Source organism: Penicillium macrosclerotiorum, assembly GCF_028827735.1.
Source record: "Penicillium macrosclerotiorum strain IBT 26536 chromosome Unknown utg000003l_segment0_segment0, whole genome shotgun sequence".
Lineage (NCBI taxonomy): Eukaryota > Fungi > Ascomycota > Eurotiomycetes > Eurotiales > Aspergillaceae > Penicillium > Penicillium macrosclerotiorum.
The window spans coordinates 969,442-981,960 of record NW_026643083.1 but is presented as its reverse complement, the minus strand read 5'-3'; the positions used below and the strand labels follow the sequence as shown (position 1 = coordinate 981,960).

At 46.7% G+C, this 12,519-nt stretch overlaps 6 protein-coding genes across 6 annotated transcripts; 4 read left to right on the top strand and 2 right to left on the bottom strand.

The window, feature by feature from the left end:
- Positions 1 to 272: 272 nt before the first annotated feature.
- Positions 273 to 2,011, bottom strand: N7462_003253 (cytochrome P450; the record flags this gene model as incomplete). Its single annotated transcript, XM_057074979.1, has 3 exons — positions 273 to 649; positions 701 to 1,853; positions 1,919 to 2,011. The coding sequence occupies 3 exons, from the start codon at positions 2,009 to 2,011 to the stop codon at positions 273 to 275; spliced, it is 1,623 nt and encodes a 540-aa protein (XP_056934484.1).
- Positions 2,012 to 3,689: 1,678 nt separating this feature from the next.
- On the top strand, positions 3,690 to 5,888 carry N7462_003252 (fungal specific transcription factor domain-containing protein; the record flags this gene model as incomplete). Its single annotated transcript, XM_057074978.1, has 6 exons — positions 3,690 to 3,721; positions 3,836 to 4,697; positions 4,752 to 4,812; positions 4,875 to 5,013; positions 5,074 to 5,134; positions 5,202 to 5,888. 6 exons carry the CDS (start codon positions 3,690 to 3,692, stop codon positions 5,886 to 5,888), a joined length of 1,842 nt encoding a protein of 613 aa, XP_056934483.1.
- A 349-nt stretch (positions 5,889 to 6,237) lies between these two features.
- Positions 6,238 to 7,336, top strand: N7462_003251 (uncharacterized protein; the record flags this gene model as incomplete). The annotated part of the gene is made up of 2 exons (XM_057074977.1): positions 6,238 to 6,802; positions 6,888 to 7,336. The coding sequence occupies 2 exons, from the start codon at positions 6,238 to 6,240 to the stop codon at positions 7,334 to 7,336; spliced, it is 1,014 nt and encodes a 337-aa protein (XP_056934482.1).
- Positions 7,337 to 7,676: 340 nt separating this feature from the next.
- rad14 (DNA repair protein RAD14) lies at positions 7,677 to 8,767 on the top strand (the record flags this gene model as incomplete). Its single annotated transcript, XM_057074976.1, has 2 exons — positions 7,677 to 8,286; positions 8,352 to 8,767. The coding sequence occupies 2 exons, from the start codon at positions 7,677 to 7,679 to the stop codon at positions 8,765 to 8,767; spliced, it is 1,026 nt and encodes a 341-aa protein (XP_056934481.1).
- An 819-nt stretch (positions 8,768 to 9,586) lies between these two features.
- On the bottom strand, positions 9,587 to 10,156 carry N7462_003249 (flavodoxin family protein; the record flags this gene model as incomplete). Its single annotated transcript, XM_057074975.1, has 1 exon — positions 9,587 to 10,156. One exon carries the CDS (start codon positions 10,154 to 10,156, stop codon positions 9,587 to 9,589), a length of 570 nt encoding a protein of 189 aa, XP_056934480.1.
- Positions 10,157 to 10,746: 590 nt separating this feature from the next.
- N7462_003248 (cytochrome P450) lies at positions 10,747 to 12,309 on the top strand (the record flags this gene model as incomplete). Its single annotated transcript, XM_057074974.1, has 1 exon — positions 10,747 to 12,309. The coding sequence occupies one exon, from the start codon at positions 10,747 to 10,749 to the stop codon at positions 12,307 to 12,309; it is 1,563 nt and encodes a 520-aa protein (XP_056934479.1).
- Between the last annotated feature and the right edge of the window lie 210 nt (positions 12,310 to 12,519).

Here is a 12,519-nt window from a genome sequence, read left to right as displayed (position 1 = left end):
GCCCGAACAGCCGATTTTCGTGGGCAGTAGGAGTTTGCTCCAGTTGAACGATTCGGGGTTTTATGGTTTATATGGATTTCACAAAATTCTGTAATTAGATAAGATTGGAAAAGGTTAAATTCATCCAGACCAAATTAACGGTGTGTACGCTCTCTTTCGGGGGTAGACAGCGCTATTTTAGGTCAACGTAAAGTTTTTATCAATTCGGTCATTCAAACTATATGTATTGGATGACAAAAAGAGCTCAGGATTGTGATAAAAATTCATTATCCTCACTCCTTATAATGCTCATTGGTCCGAAGGCTAGCCAAACTCAAGCATTCTCCAGTTATGGCTTCATCTCTGGGAATCAGCTTAACTTTGAAATCCTTTGGGATGGCCACGAGAGCGGTCTTGAATTGATTGTACTCAACATAGTCCGTATTCGGTGGGCTCTCGTCGCTCGCAACAATCTTGTATGAAGAAATCAACCGAAGAAGAGCGCAGTAGAGCAATCTTGAAGCGATAAATTGCCCGGAGCACGCACGAGAGCCAGATCCAAAACTCAAGTGTGGAAGGCCGCTTCCCTCGACCTCGACTGGAGGATCAATCGACTTAAGCCACCTTTCTGGGTCAAATTTCCCCCCAGTCGGACCAAAATGGTCAGTGTCTATTTCATTGTATCAGATGACGTGTAGGCGAACCCGGAGAGAAAACTTACCATGGTTGCCGGCCTGAGCGTTGATCAAGATCATAGTCTTGGGTGGGATAATTGCTCCATTCCAGTTCACCTCGGTTACCGTTTTCCTTGGTAGACTCATGGCACTGACTGTGTAGTATCTTCCAGCCTCCTTGATAATGGCATTCAGATATGGCACTTTTTCTTCGGAGATACAGCTGGTCCAAGCTTCACGATTATCAGGATAGTATCTTTTAATGTCCTCGTAAGCACGATCCTGCCATATCTGTCCTTCAGGAGTTGAGAGAGAGCCAATGCACGAAGTCAGTGTCCCTGGTATGGTCTCAAACCCACCAGAAACCAGGGACAAGCAAATGGAAGAGACTTCTACCCCGGTGAGTTTTGTCTCTTCGTCTTTCAAGATAGCGGCCGAAATACAAGGTTTATCGGTACCTTTATTGATCATAGCTCGGACTTTGTCTAGGAGCAGATTAAGATAAGCGTCTCGGCGATCACGAAGTTCCTTAGACCGAGCATTCTTCTGATTATTTGGAAGGTAGCGGAGGGCGGGAATATAGTCTTGCAAATTCTCAGATGCACTTCGAAGAAGCGAAATTGCAGATCCAACGTGGAGAATCTCCCGTAGCAGGTCATCGTAGACAGCATCCATACGGATACCGTAGCAAAGGGTCAATGTTGTATTGAGGGCAAATCGTTGGATATAGGGTCGGACATTAAGCTCAAGAGCCCCATTTTGACTATCACGATGTATATCACGGACAATACAGTAGCTCTCCAAATCAAACATTGGGTGATAATTGCGTAACGCAGGTCTTCCCAAAGCCGTACCAGCAGCCTTTCGCTTCTTCTTGCAGGAATCGTCCCATGGCGAGGAGCCGATCGTAAATCCTTGAGTGCTGCTGACCACTCCATGGAAGGTGTATAGCTTCGGTCGGTCAATAATAGCATTTTGATGACCGAGAAGCATCTTTCGACAGTCATCAAACGAGTTGACCACGACAGCCCGGGTATTGCCAAGCTTAATCTGAAAGACCGAGTGGCCATACTCCCTCCACCAGCGCTCACAAACGCTCGCATGATCATCACCAAGCTTCAGAAGATGACCAAATACTGGAACCGCTCCAGGAATTTCTGGCAAGCCTTTTATATGGGAAATATCGGTTGTCAGTGTCCACTGTCGAAGTTTCAAGTTAACATGGTGCCATAGTGGCGAAGAGGATAAGTTATGCCAAAACCCACTTTCCAAATCAGATAAAAGAGCACTGGAATCACTCCTAAAAAGCATATCCAATTGACAGCACCCAAAATGCTCGCCTCATTCTCTAAGCCCATTTTGATGATGTATATGAACCTTTTGTTGTTCAAAAACAATGAGAAAAGGATACACGACTCGGCTCAGGGTTAACTTGAGATTGACCTGGATTAAAAATTGAAGAAAACTATTCTCTGTCTGAATAACAGTTTGATGATCGGAAAATATGGATATGCCTACGTGAGATCGTAAGCTCGCCTGCCGCAACTGATCCAATGACCGCGCTGTCGGACCGTCCGACACCTGTGTGTCACATCCCGATAAGCGCATCACGTACGGCCCATGGGAGGAAGATAAGGAACGGGACTGGCGATTTCGTGAGCTTAAAAAAAGCTGGAAATATGACTTGAATTTCAAACTTGAAATAGTATCTTTCTGTCAAGTTAAATGTCAAGTTAAATGCGAATCTTTATGTTATTCCATACAGTTGTCGGAGAGTCCGACAGACAAGTGTTCAGAGCCTAGGTTCTATGTACATACGTACTACAATTTACAAGCAACTCGGTCTCTCTTGTCACATACACTCATTTAGAATGCCTTGATATATTTCGAGGCTTCAAATATTGCCCTCCCTTTTTCTCCGCCACAAAATGAAGGTCTGGGGCTCTCGAACTCCAATCGTGGCGCGAGCAGGGCGCCCCCTCCTCCGATCGGCCCAGATTTTATTCTATGCTTCGTTCATATCGGCATGTTGCGTCCATAAATCCAAGGTAAATATCCTGAAGTCAAGATATCGTAGAGTTTTCTTTTCTTTCACGTTTGAGGCTTTGTGAAAAATTCTGTCAATTCTGCGCAAGACAGCTGCCGAATTTTGGTACGAACGTTGACGGTAAATGAGCCGTCACAATTTTTCACGACACCTTCATAAGCACCACCTAAGGACATGACTGTAATTTCGGGGACGTAGATAATGTGATAAGTGGAAGGTTGCACAACACAGACATGCGAGTACCGGGTCGGGGCCCCGCGCTCATCGGGGTTGAGCAGAAAGGATTACCTGTTAACCGATATGACTGTACTTCCACTGAGAGAAATATATCTTTTTGAGAATGCAGATATACTCATACGCAAACAATTTTCTCTCTAGAATTATGTCTATCCCTATTTAGGGATGCTATACGACAGACCGACTATTCGACCTTGCCGAAAGGACCCTTGGAATGGATCGCCTTTGAGGATGAACATTGGGAATTCAAACACATAAATGGAAAACTCCTCAAGTTCCGTGTTTTTCTCTCTTTAATTCTCGAATTAACAGAAGCTATGAGGTTTAATATAACCTTCTGTGCTGTCACCAATCCTTGGCCTCCCATTTGACAGCACGGCTGGCCACTTTGCTCTCCCCGCACGGTGGAGCCAAAGAAACACTCTTTAGATTGGTGACTATCGCTTACATAGAGCTATTGTGATATGCATTATGAAAATAGCGGCCAATATTTCTGAAATAGGGTATCGCTTGATTAAATTAGAGGAAAGAGGCGCGGTAATGAGATAAGAATCAAGATTCTGTATCAAGATCGAAGCGACGGCAGAGAACGAAGCGGAAGGTGGAGGCTTCCGGCCTTATCTTTCCCCGCTACATACTGGTTTCCCTCTTCCTCCTTCATGTTAAATGATGTCGAACCCTCCTGCACGAGCGGAGAGCTCTTGCAAACGATGCTATCGACGGAAGAAACGCTGCGATAGGACTTTACCCCAATGTTTGGCGTGTCGACACGCAAAAGTCTCATGTAGTTTTCTTGATGATGAAGCTAACATCGCATCATATCCGATTAGGTATGAGATTCGACTGCGGGGAATACTCCAATCCAACGATGCACATGAAGACGGCTGACAGGCCATAGTTACGTGCGTGGCCTGGAACGGCGTATCGCAGAACTCGAACAGCAGCTTGCATCATCAACGCCACAAAATTCTCAAAATAATGATTTCAAAACAAACCCTTTGGATCAAGGGACAGACTACTCTCTGGCAAACGAAATCTTGAATCCGGAATATCTGGCAAATCAGTCACCCCAAGCCCAGACAACGAAGAGTTCCTTACAAGGGCGTGAAGTCTTGCATATCTCACCTTTCTTGAACGCCCCTAGCCCTGCAACTGAGAATCTTGCTGATGAGTTGAGGCTTCTCTCATTGGAAGCAGCTGCCGAACGATACCTTGGTTCTTCATCGGGTCTGTCATTTGCCAAATTGACTCAAACAGTTCTCCAGCGTCTCTCTCCAGACCAGGATGACTTCATCTTTAATGAGCCAGATAGCGATTTCACGGCAAGCTTTGACTTTGATCTAGATTTGACGGAAAATCTCAACCCACTGCTCCCTGAACAGGTTCCTTCATTGACGCAGCCTCCACCTTCGAGCCCTCTATTTAGCAATCCGGGAACAGATAATTTTGAAGGCTCTATTAGCCTTGAGTTGCTCCAACCCACTCACATAAATTCCCTTCTGGAATTTTATTTTGCCCATTCTCACACACTATATCCATTCGTCAGAAAAATTGAATTTGAATCAGTATTATGGAGAATATATGCGGATTCATTAGATGCCCTCGCTCAGTCACCGATATGGCAATTCCGAATCTGGATGGTTCTCGCAATAGGGTCGACAACATATTGTTCTGTCTCTTTGATGGATGAAACTGAGTCCATCCAATTTTTCAAGAAGGCCATGACTTATTTCGAAGGAGCCATGGGATGTGGTGATCTGGTGAGAATTGTTTGTGAGTTATGGGCCAAACGGTTGGGCTAACATTTGGACAAGGCTGGCCTGGAGGTACTGATGCTACAAGTATCCTATTCCTTTTTCAACAAAAATGGACCTAGTACGTTAAAAAAGAAACACCTTTCAATGTCCTTGTTCTCAGAAATTTTAACTTTAGTGCAGATACATGGTTTCTGGTCGGTGTAGCGGCACGAATGGCAACTGGAATGGGACTTCATACCTCGGACGCATATGAGTTTCTTACCGCCGACATGGCTGAACAACAAAAGCGTGTCTTCTTTTCTCTCTACATGATGGATCGGTAAGTTTAAACATTAGTGGTCCATATGAGAGATCAAAATCTTCTGACTTATATTTGAAGTGTTGTGTCTTTAGCTCTAGGGCGGCCTTTTGCCATCCAAGATGATGATATCACTGCTGAGGTTCGTGGGCTCCACTTCTTTTTCTAAAACATATATTAGAAACTTTCTGACTGATATCAATCTCTAGTCTTTTGTAGACGCTGACGATGCGAATATCAACCCAAATGGAATTCTTGTCGTGAACACACTTGAACCGTCCACAATGGCTGTACCTCTTCACATTCTAGAGCTCCGACGAATAGCCAGCGATATTGGAAGCCGAGTTCATTCGCAGAAGTATGCCATTAACATAACCTCAGAAGCACGAGAAGATATCTTTAAGGACCTGCACCGGCGACTTATTGAATGGCGTCGCAACATGCCATTTCCTTTACCAGACCTCCAGTCCAAGGTACCTCATCTATGCACCAGCTGGTTCGATTTCAATTATTATACCCATATCAACATGCTCTATCGACCATCGCCGCTTAGTCCCACTCCTGATATGTCAACATTGAAATTACTTGCTGAAGCTTCTGGCATGGCGATCCGCCAAGCAATCAATTTGCATCGACAACGGCGATTTGCGTTCAACTGGCTCAACTTGGTGGCCGTCTTTAATTCGATTCTTTCTTTGATGTATTCTTCGACAGCCAATATGGAAAATCATTCTTTAGTTTTGGATCATACACGAGCCATGAATGATTTCGAACTGGCTGTAGAGTTATTGGAAGCCTTTCGCAGAAAGTTTCCTTCTGCGAAGAAAATCCAAGGCATGGTCCAAAGGGTCTCAGTCAAGTTAAAATTGCACTCAATGCCTCCAATTGGTTTCTGAAGTTTCAATCGATATGAAATAAATACCGTGTCCTTCAACCGATCTTTTTGTATGCTGTGGAGAGTAACATCACTGTAAATCCCAGTAATTCGCCTGGGCCAGAAGAGATTTTTGATTATTCTACTTTCTTATATTCAATACATTTGAAGTTAGAATGATCATGAGCATTTTTCTGAATTTCTCTTCCATTTTATTCTTAAGAAAGTAGATAAATTTGTAAACAATGTTGAATAGGCGGTGTCAGTCGACCGGTGGGGAAGGCCAGTGGGGCGGCAAAAAAAGGGTCACAAGGTAAACACCATTGGGATTCATCTTCTCCGCAACCTTGAAAGAGGCGCCAATCAGCCCCATGGACACGAACGCGAAGAAGCAGGCCAGCTTTGAAACTTCATTCGAAGCCAAGCAACCATTTCCGCCATTGCTAGATGATCCTGCCTCTCCAGAAGAGGGACCGGAGAGCTATGCGGAGGATGAGAGCGTCACCTCGCCTGGCTATGAAGAGGTCGAGGTCGAAGATGATGCCGACTTCCAATCGCACTACTCGTTAGAACCGCAATCCTTGTCCGACTCCGAGTCAGATGATTCAGACGATGAGATTGGGAGACATCATCCCTTCCGCCAGTCCACCAGCTCGCTTCATGGACCCAATGCCTTTGCGCCTCCTTTTTACAATCGACCACCCACGCCGCTCCCCCCCTCGCCCTCATTGACATCGCTACTTCGTCCACCATTCTCTACAACTACCTCGCGCCCAACTACACCAGATAGCTCGGACGTCGAAACACCTAACGATACTGAGGCTGCCGTAGCCAAGTCAGCCCGTCGCGCAACCACTGTCCCACGCGCCAGTCCCAAAGTGCCAACCTACGAATACTATGGGTTCGTACTGTATTTGGCGTCCTCGCTAGCTTTCTGTGAGATTTACACTAGCAACTGGCCCCAAGAGGGCTGCAAGCTTGCAGCTGAACTGTTTACCGTGTCTGTGCTAATTAGAAACAGTGATTTATCTCCTCTGGTCATACCTGCCCTCGCCATTCCTACACCAACTCGGTATCTACTATTACCCCAACCGATGGTGGTCCCTCGCAATTCCATCCTGGATTGTGATGTCCATGGTTTATATCTACATCGCCCTCGCCTCCTACAATACCGGTTACCTTACCCTCCCCATGAATAGCATTGAGAGCATTGTGGACGAGGTTGCAAACGTGGCAGTCATCGATGGGAAGGCGAGACGGCGACCAGGAGGAGCCACCAAGATGAAACCTGGCGCAACATCGTATCAAATCATGGGGCCGCAGAACCGCAAGGTCAATTGGCGAGAAATTTGGAGTGAGGGCACCGATGCCGTCATGGATATCCCAGTTGGCGGTGTATGCGAGGTTCTATATGGGCAAGAGCGCGATGAGGATGGAGCACTCGTGAGCTCTTTATCTGCAGACTCGTAGCTGATGTTCAATCGAAAGCGCGTTGATCTAAATACTCAAATTACGTGTGGGGTGTGCATACCTCGATCACGTGCCGATAAGCCACCACCATCGGCGCGTTTCCTTCATGTCTCTCTTTCTTCCTCCGGCGATCAAGTGGCGAGCAACCCCTTCGCAGTTTTGGCAAAGATGTCGACGGACCGCCCCTCGACCCCTCCTCGACAGGATGCTCTCGGACCAGGGCAGCTCTCTCGCAGCCCCCTCACCCCGGAGCAGAAACGAAAGATTGTAAGGACTTGAATCCGCGAAATGACATTGCGCGCTTCCCATCCGCTAATACAAGTCTCAGGAAGTCAACCGCATGAAAGCCAAGGCTCTTCGCGAACAACGTGAAGCAGAACTAGCTCGACTTTCGGACCCGACCAAGCCATCTCGCTCCTCACATCCAACCCAAGGAGTCAAACGCTCCCATGGCACAATGACCGCAGTCAATCCACCCCCGCCCTCCATACGAGATGCTCGTACCAATGCGCCCGCGTCAGACCGTCCACTCGACGAGATTAGACCCGCCCGCAACTTTACTCGATATGTCGACTACGACTTCAGCAAAATGACCGACACCAAGGGCGGGTTCCTGACTCATGAGGACGATCCGTTCAACAAAGCATTAAATGTCTTGGATGAAAAAGAGGCTCAAAAGCCGTCAAATATGACGCAAAAAGAATGGGAAAGGCAACAACTACTGGACTCCTTACGGCGGAATCGTGAGGGGCCTTTCGAGCCAGGTTTGAGTGTCTTGGATGATAAAAGCAAGCAAAAAGTCTGCCGCGAGTGCGGCAGTCTGGAAATTGACTGGAAATGGGAGGAGATGCTCCGATGCTGTATTTGCCATTCTTGCAAAGAGAAGTACCCAGAGAAATATAGTCTGTTGACAAAAACCGAGGCAAAGGAGGACTATCTTTTAACTGATCGTGAGTGTTTTCTCTGCAGCTTAAGCACATCTATTTGGTATTTACTGATCGTTTTGGGACAATAGCGGAACTGCGAGATGAGGAACTTCTCCCTCGTCTCGAAAAGCCAAACCCACATAAAGCAACATGGAACAACATGATGTTATATCTTCGCTATCAAGTCGAAGAATACGCATTCTCCGCGAAGAAATGGGGCTCATCTGAAGCACTGGATGCAGAGTTCGAACGGCGGGAGATCGATAAAAAGAGACGACGAGAGGCAAAATTCAAGACTAAACTACAGGACTTGAAAAAGCGAACTCGTGTTGAAGCCTACCGTCGCAATCGACAGGGGGCTTCTGGTGGTGAATTCGGCGATGATCTGAACAGGAATCGGAAGCATGTTCATCAGTGGGGGCGTACTGTGGACAATCCGGAGACCGGCATTGGCGTGAAAACGTGTGTCGACTGCGGAATGGAGGTGGAGGAACTGGAATTTTAATGAAATATACCATAATATTCTTTTAATAGCTTATATTATATGACGACAAACACGATTGATGATCAACTTTTAATCAGGCTTCATGATCTCGCGATTGTGGTTAATGAAACAAACATTTGGCCACGTTTTATGCAGTCTTCCATCTCGACAAAAAGCAAAGTGGTTCTGGAATTCTTTTCTAACGTACCTAGTTTCAAAGCAAAGATGATGGTTATCTTGTTGCAGCGAAACCCATTCCTACAGGAGCGATGTTTATGTCCATCAAAAAAGATCACGATGGAGCTTTTCTCTACTTTTTGCATTCTCACAGTATGTAATATTAAACACCAGGTCCTGGAATAGGGCTAGGAATTAAGCTATGTTTTGACATAAATTCACGATATGGGTCTGATGCTGTAGCTCTTCCTGCAATTCGCACCAGCAACAAAAGTCCCTACCACCTGCCAAGTCCCTGCCAAGTCCAGCTGAAATCTCAAATATTCTCGAGATGTTGAGATATTTCAACTGCTCTCTGCTTCTCTTCGATGACAATCTGGATCTCTGGTCAAGTCGACTATCACCCGGCTTAGTGTGCCATGCGTGAGGTCCACCGTTAGCGAACATGGATTCGACTTCTTCAAGAGTCTTGTCACAAATCTCGGGATACATGAAGAAGGAAGATATTGCCGCAAACATGCAGAGAACACCGAAGAGCATGAAGAGTCCAAAATCAAGAGCACGAAAGGCTGGGGGAATGAAAACTCCTAAGGCAAAATTGAAGGCCAGTTTCCGATCGTAGTAATCCCCGTGGCCGTTGCTCTGGTTCCCAGGGACCGAATCTCAGCGACATAAACCCAGCTCACAGGTGCTGAAATGAAATAATAGACCATGATGAGAAGGTATGAGAAAGGCAGGTCGATACACTGCCTTTTGCTCATGAAGATTGAGCTCATTCTTGAGGATTTCTTCGCAGCCCGGTCTCCACTTTAGGAAGGCGTTCTCAGTGTCACCATTGGCATCGTCTCCTCGGCCAGCCGACCCATAACGAACAGCTCCCAGTCTCTGCAGAGTCAAGTCGACATGGTCGGCCACGCGATTAAACAACCGGTATTTGGAATTTCCGAGACCGAAAATGATATAGCGAAGGTTTTCCAGTTTGGTGCCACTCTTCTCGAACTTTTCAAGGGACGTCCAGAGACCATTTGTATTGTCTGGCGGCTCACCGTCTCCATAGGTAGATAATATAAACCCACAGGGCGTGTTTTTCTGGAGCTCGACGAGATGAAGATGATCGTAGTCACTCAAGTCGGCCGCGAGGGCTTGAATGTTGAACCTGTCACGCAGGCTTTTTGCAACCCTCCTGGCGAGCATCTCCGCTCTTCCACTTTGGCTGCCCCAGAAGATGACCATTTGAAGTTGCTGAGTCTGTAAGCACCAGCGGGTCTGACCGGGGATATGAACTTACTCGATCGGAAATCTCTTGTTGGATATTCCTGGTTCTTTTCTCAATCTCGGCTTCGGCTCCCGGCTTGGTCGATACTTGTGGAATCTGATACCAGAAGGATTCCGGTATGTTGTTCCATCCCGCAAGATACTTTGCCCACAGTTTGTGGGTCAGAATTAAACATAGTAGAATCACGGCAGCGACACTGTCCAGAGCCGTTAGCTCCAGCAGCCGGTAATCGTGATCAGGGAGTTTGAGGTCAATATCCATGCTGATGTTCACACAGCTTGGTCACCAACTCTAGTAGCCGCTCTTTCTTATGCTTCACGCTCCTGTTCAAGCCAAAGGCTAAAACGAAAATGACCATTTCGGGACTCGCCAAACTAGGCAACTTTGGTCCGCGCCCAAGATTTTCCCAATAGCTTGATCCACCTCAGATCGGCACGGTCTCTCTTCCAGATGCGGGAAACTCTCAAAACTGCATAAAGAGTGATATAAAGCTGTAGGCAATGGCTGGGCGCTCATGGTCACAAACACCTTGGGGTAGTCTGCAAAGATGCTCTTCTTTACCGTCTCCATTGGCTTGGCTATTCTTTTAGTCATCCTGGTCGTGCTGAAGCACATTTATCGTTATGTGTCCGACCCGAAGGGGCTTCGACGATTCCCAGGGATGACGTTCTTTGCTCTATTCACGAATATCCCATGCATGCTCTATTCCACTGAAGGTCGGCGATTTATGGCAATTCATGACGCCCACCAACGACTGGGACCTATAGTCCGCGTCGGACCGAACTCCGTGTCCTTCAATGACGTAGCTGCTGTCAAAGACATATATGGTCATGGATCACCTGTTCGGAAAGGCGAGTTCTATGATACACTCGCCGGAAGTCATCGCCATCTTGCTGATGTCTCCGACCGAGACGAGCATTCCCGCAAAAGAAGGGTTCTGGCGGGTGCCTATTCTCAAGCAGCTCTAGAGAACTGGGAGCACATCGTGGCCGAGAGAACTGCTGCACTTGTCAAGCAATACGATCGTCTCTGCCTTGAAACCCATTATCATGCGACTCTTCATGCGAGCCCGGGAATGGAGGGCGCCTCTCGAAAGGGATACATCAACCATCGCCATTGGATGATCCTCTTCGCGCAGGACGCAATCGCCCAGATTGGTCTGACTGCCGATTTAAAGATGCTCGAAACTGGGAACTATATCGTTACAATCAGAGACCTCAATGGCAAGCTAGACACATTCAGCTACCGTGAAGCTCTTTGGCGATCACATCTTATCCAAAACAGACTCGTCTGGTCACCAGCCTGGTTCAAATGGCTTACATATGTGACCGGTTGGCATCCGTATTGGGCAGACCACAATAGATATACCAATTTATGTGTGTATCTCGTTCAGCAACAGCTGAAGCGCTACCTAGCCGGCGAAAAAATCGATGATCCTCTCAGGTATATCTTTGAGGATAAATACGGCAACTCCAACAATTACCCTATCGGTGAGATGGTTGCAGAAACCAGTATCATGTTAAATGCTGGCTCAGATACGACGGGGATTGCGTTAACAAATGTTCTGTATTGGCTCCTAAAGAATCCAACTTGCCTCGCCAAGTTACGCGCCGAGATTGACTCCGTCCTGGACGAGGATGAAGCTGTTGTGCCATATGATAAAATCAAACACTTACCTTACTTGCGGGCATGCCTTGATGAGAGTCTGCGGCTTACTCCGCCCAATACTATGAGCGTGAATCGACTTACACCTCCAGAGGGTATGTCAATCATGGGTCACTTGATCGCAGGAAATACAACGGTACATGCACCGCCGTACGCCATGCACAGGAACGCAGATGTCTTCCCAGATCCCGAGTCCTTCGACCCAGAAAGATGGGTTGGAGAGAAGGCGAAAGCCCTTCAGCCGTACTTTATTACCTTCAGTGCGGGTGCAAGGGGCTGCATCGGACGAAACATTACATATCTAGAGCAGACTGTAGCATTGGCAAGCATGATAAATCGCTATGAATTTGAACTGCCCAGTAATGACTGGGTCCTTTCGCAAAAGGAGGCATTTACATGTTCACCCGGGGATATGCCTGTCCGGATTCGCATGAGGCGACTGTGAATATTTGATAACCTAGCACGAATAAATATTTCTATTGCCATTTGTATCATTGATCTCTTCTAGTTCCTTGCATGTTAATTCACAGCTCGAAATACACGGGCTTATGCAAACTTAATAAGAAGTATCTATCAAAGACTGCTGAATAAAGCGATGATGTTGATGGTGGATCATGTCTCATGTGGATAGACAGGTAATCCGCTCTTTGTAAAA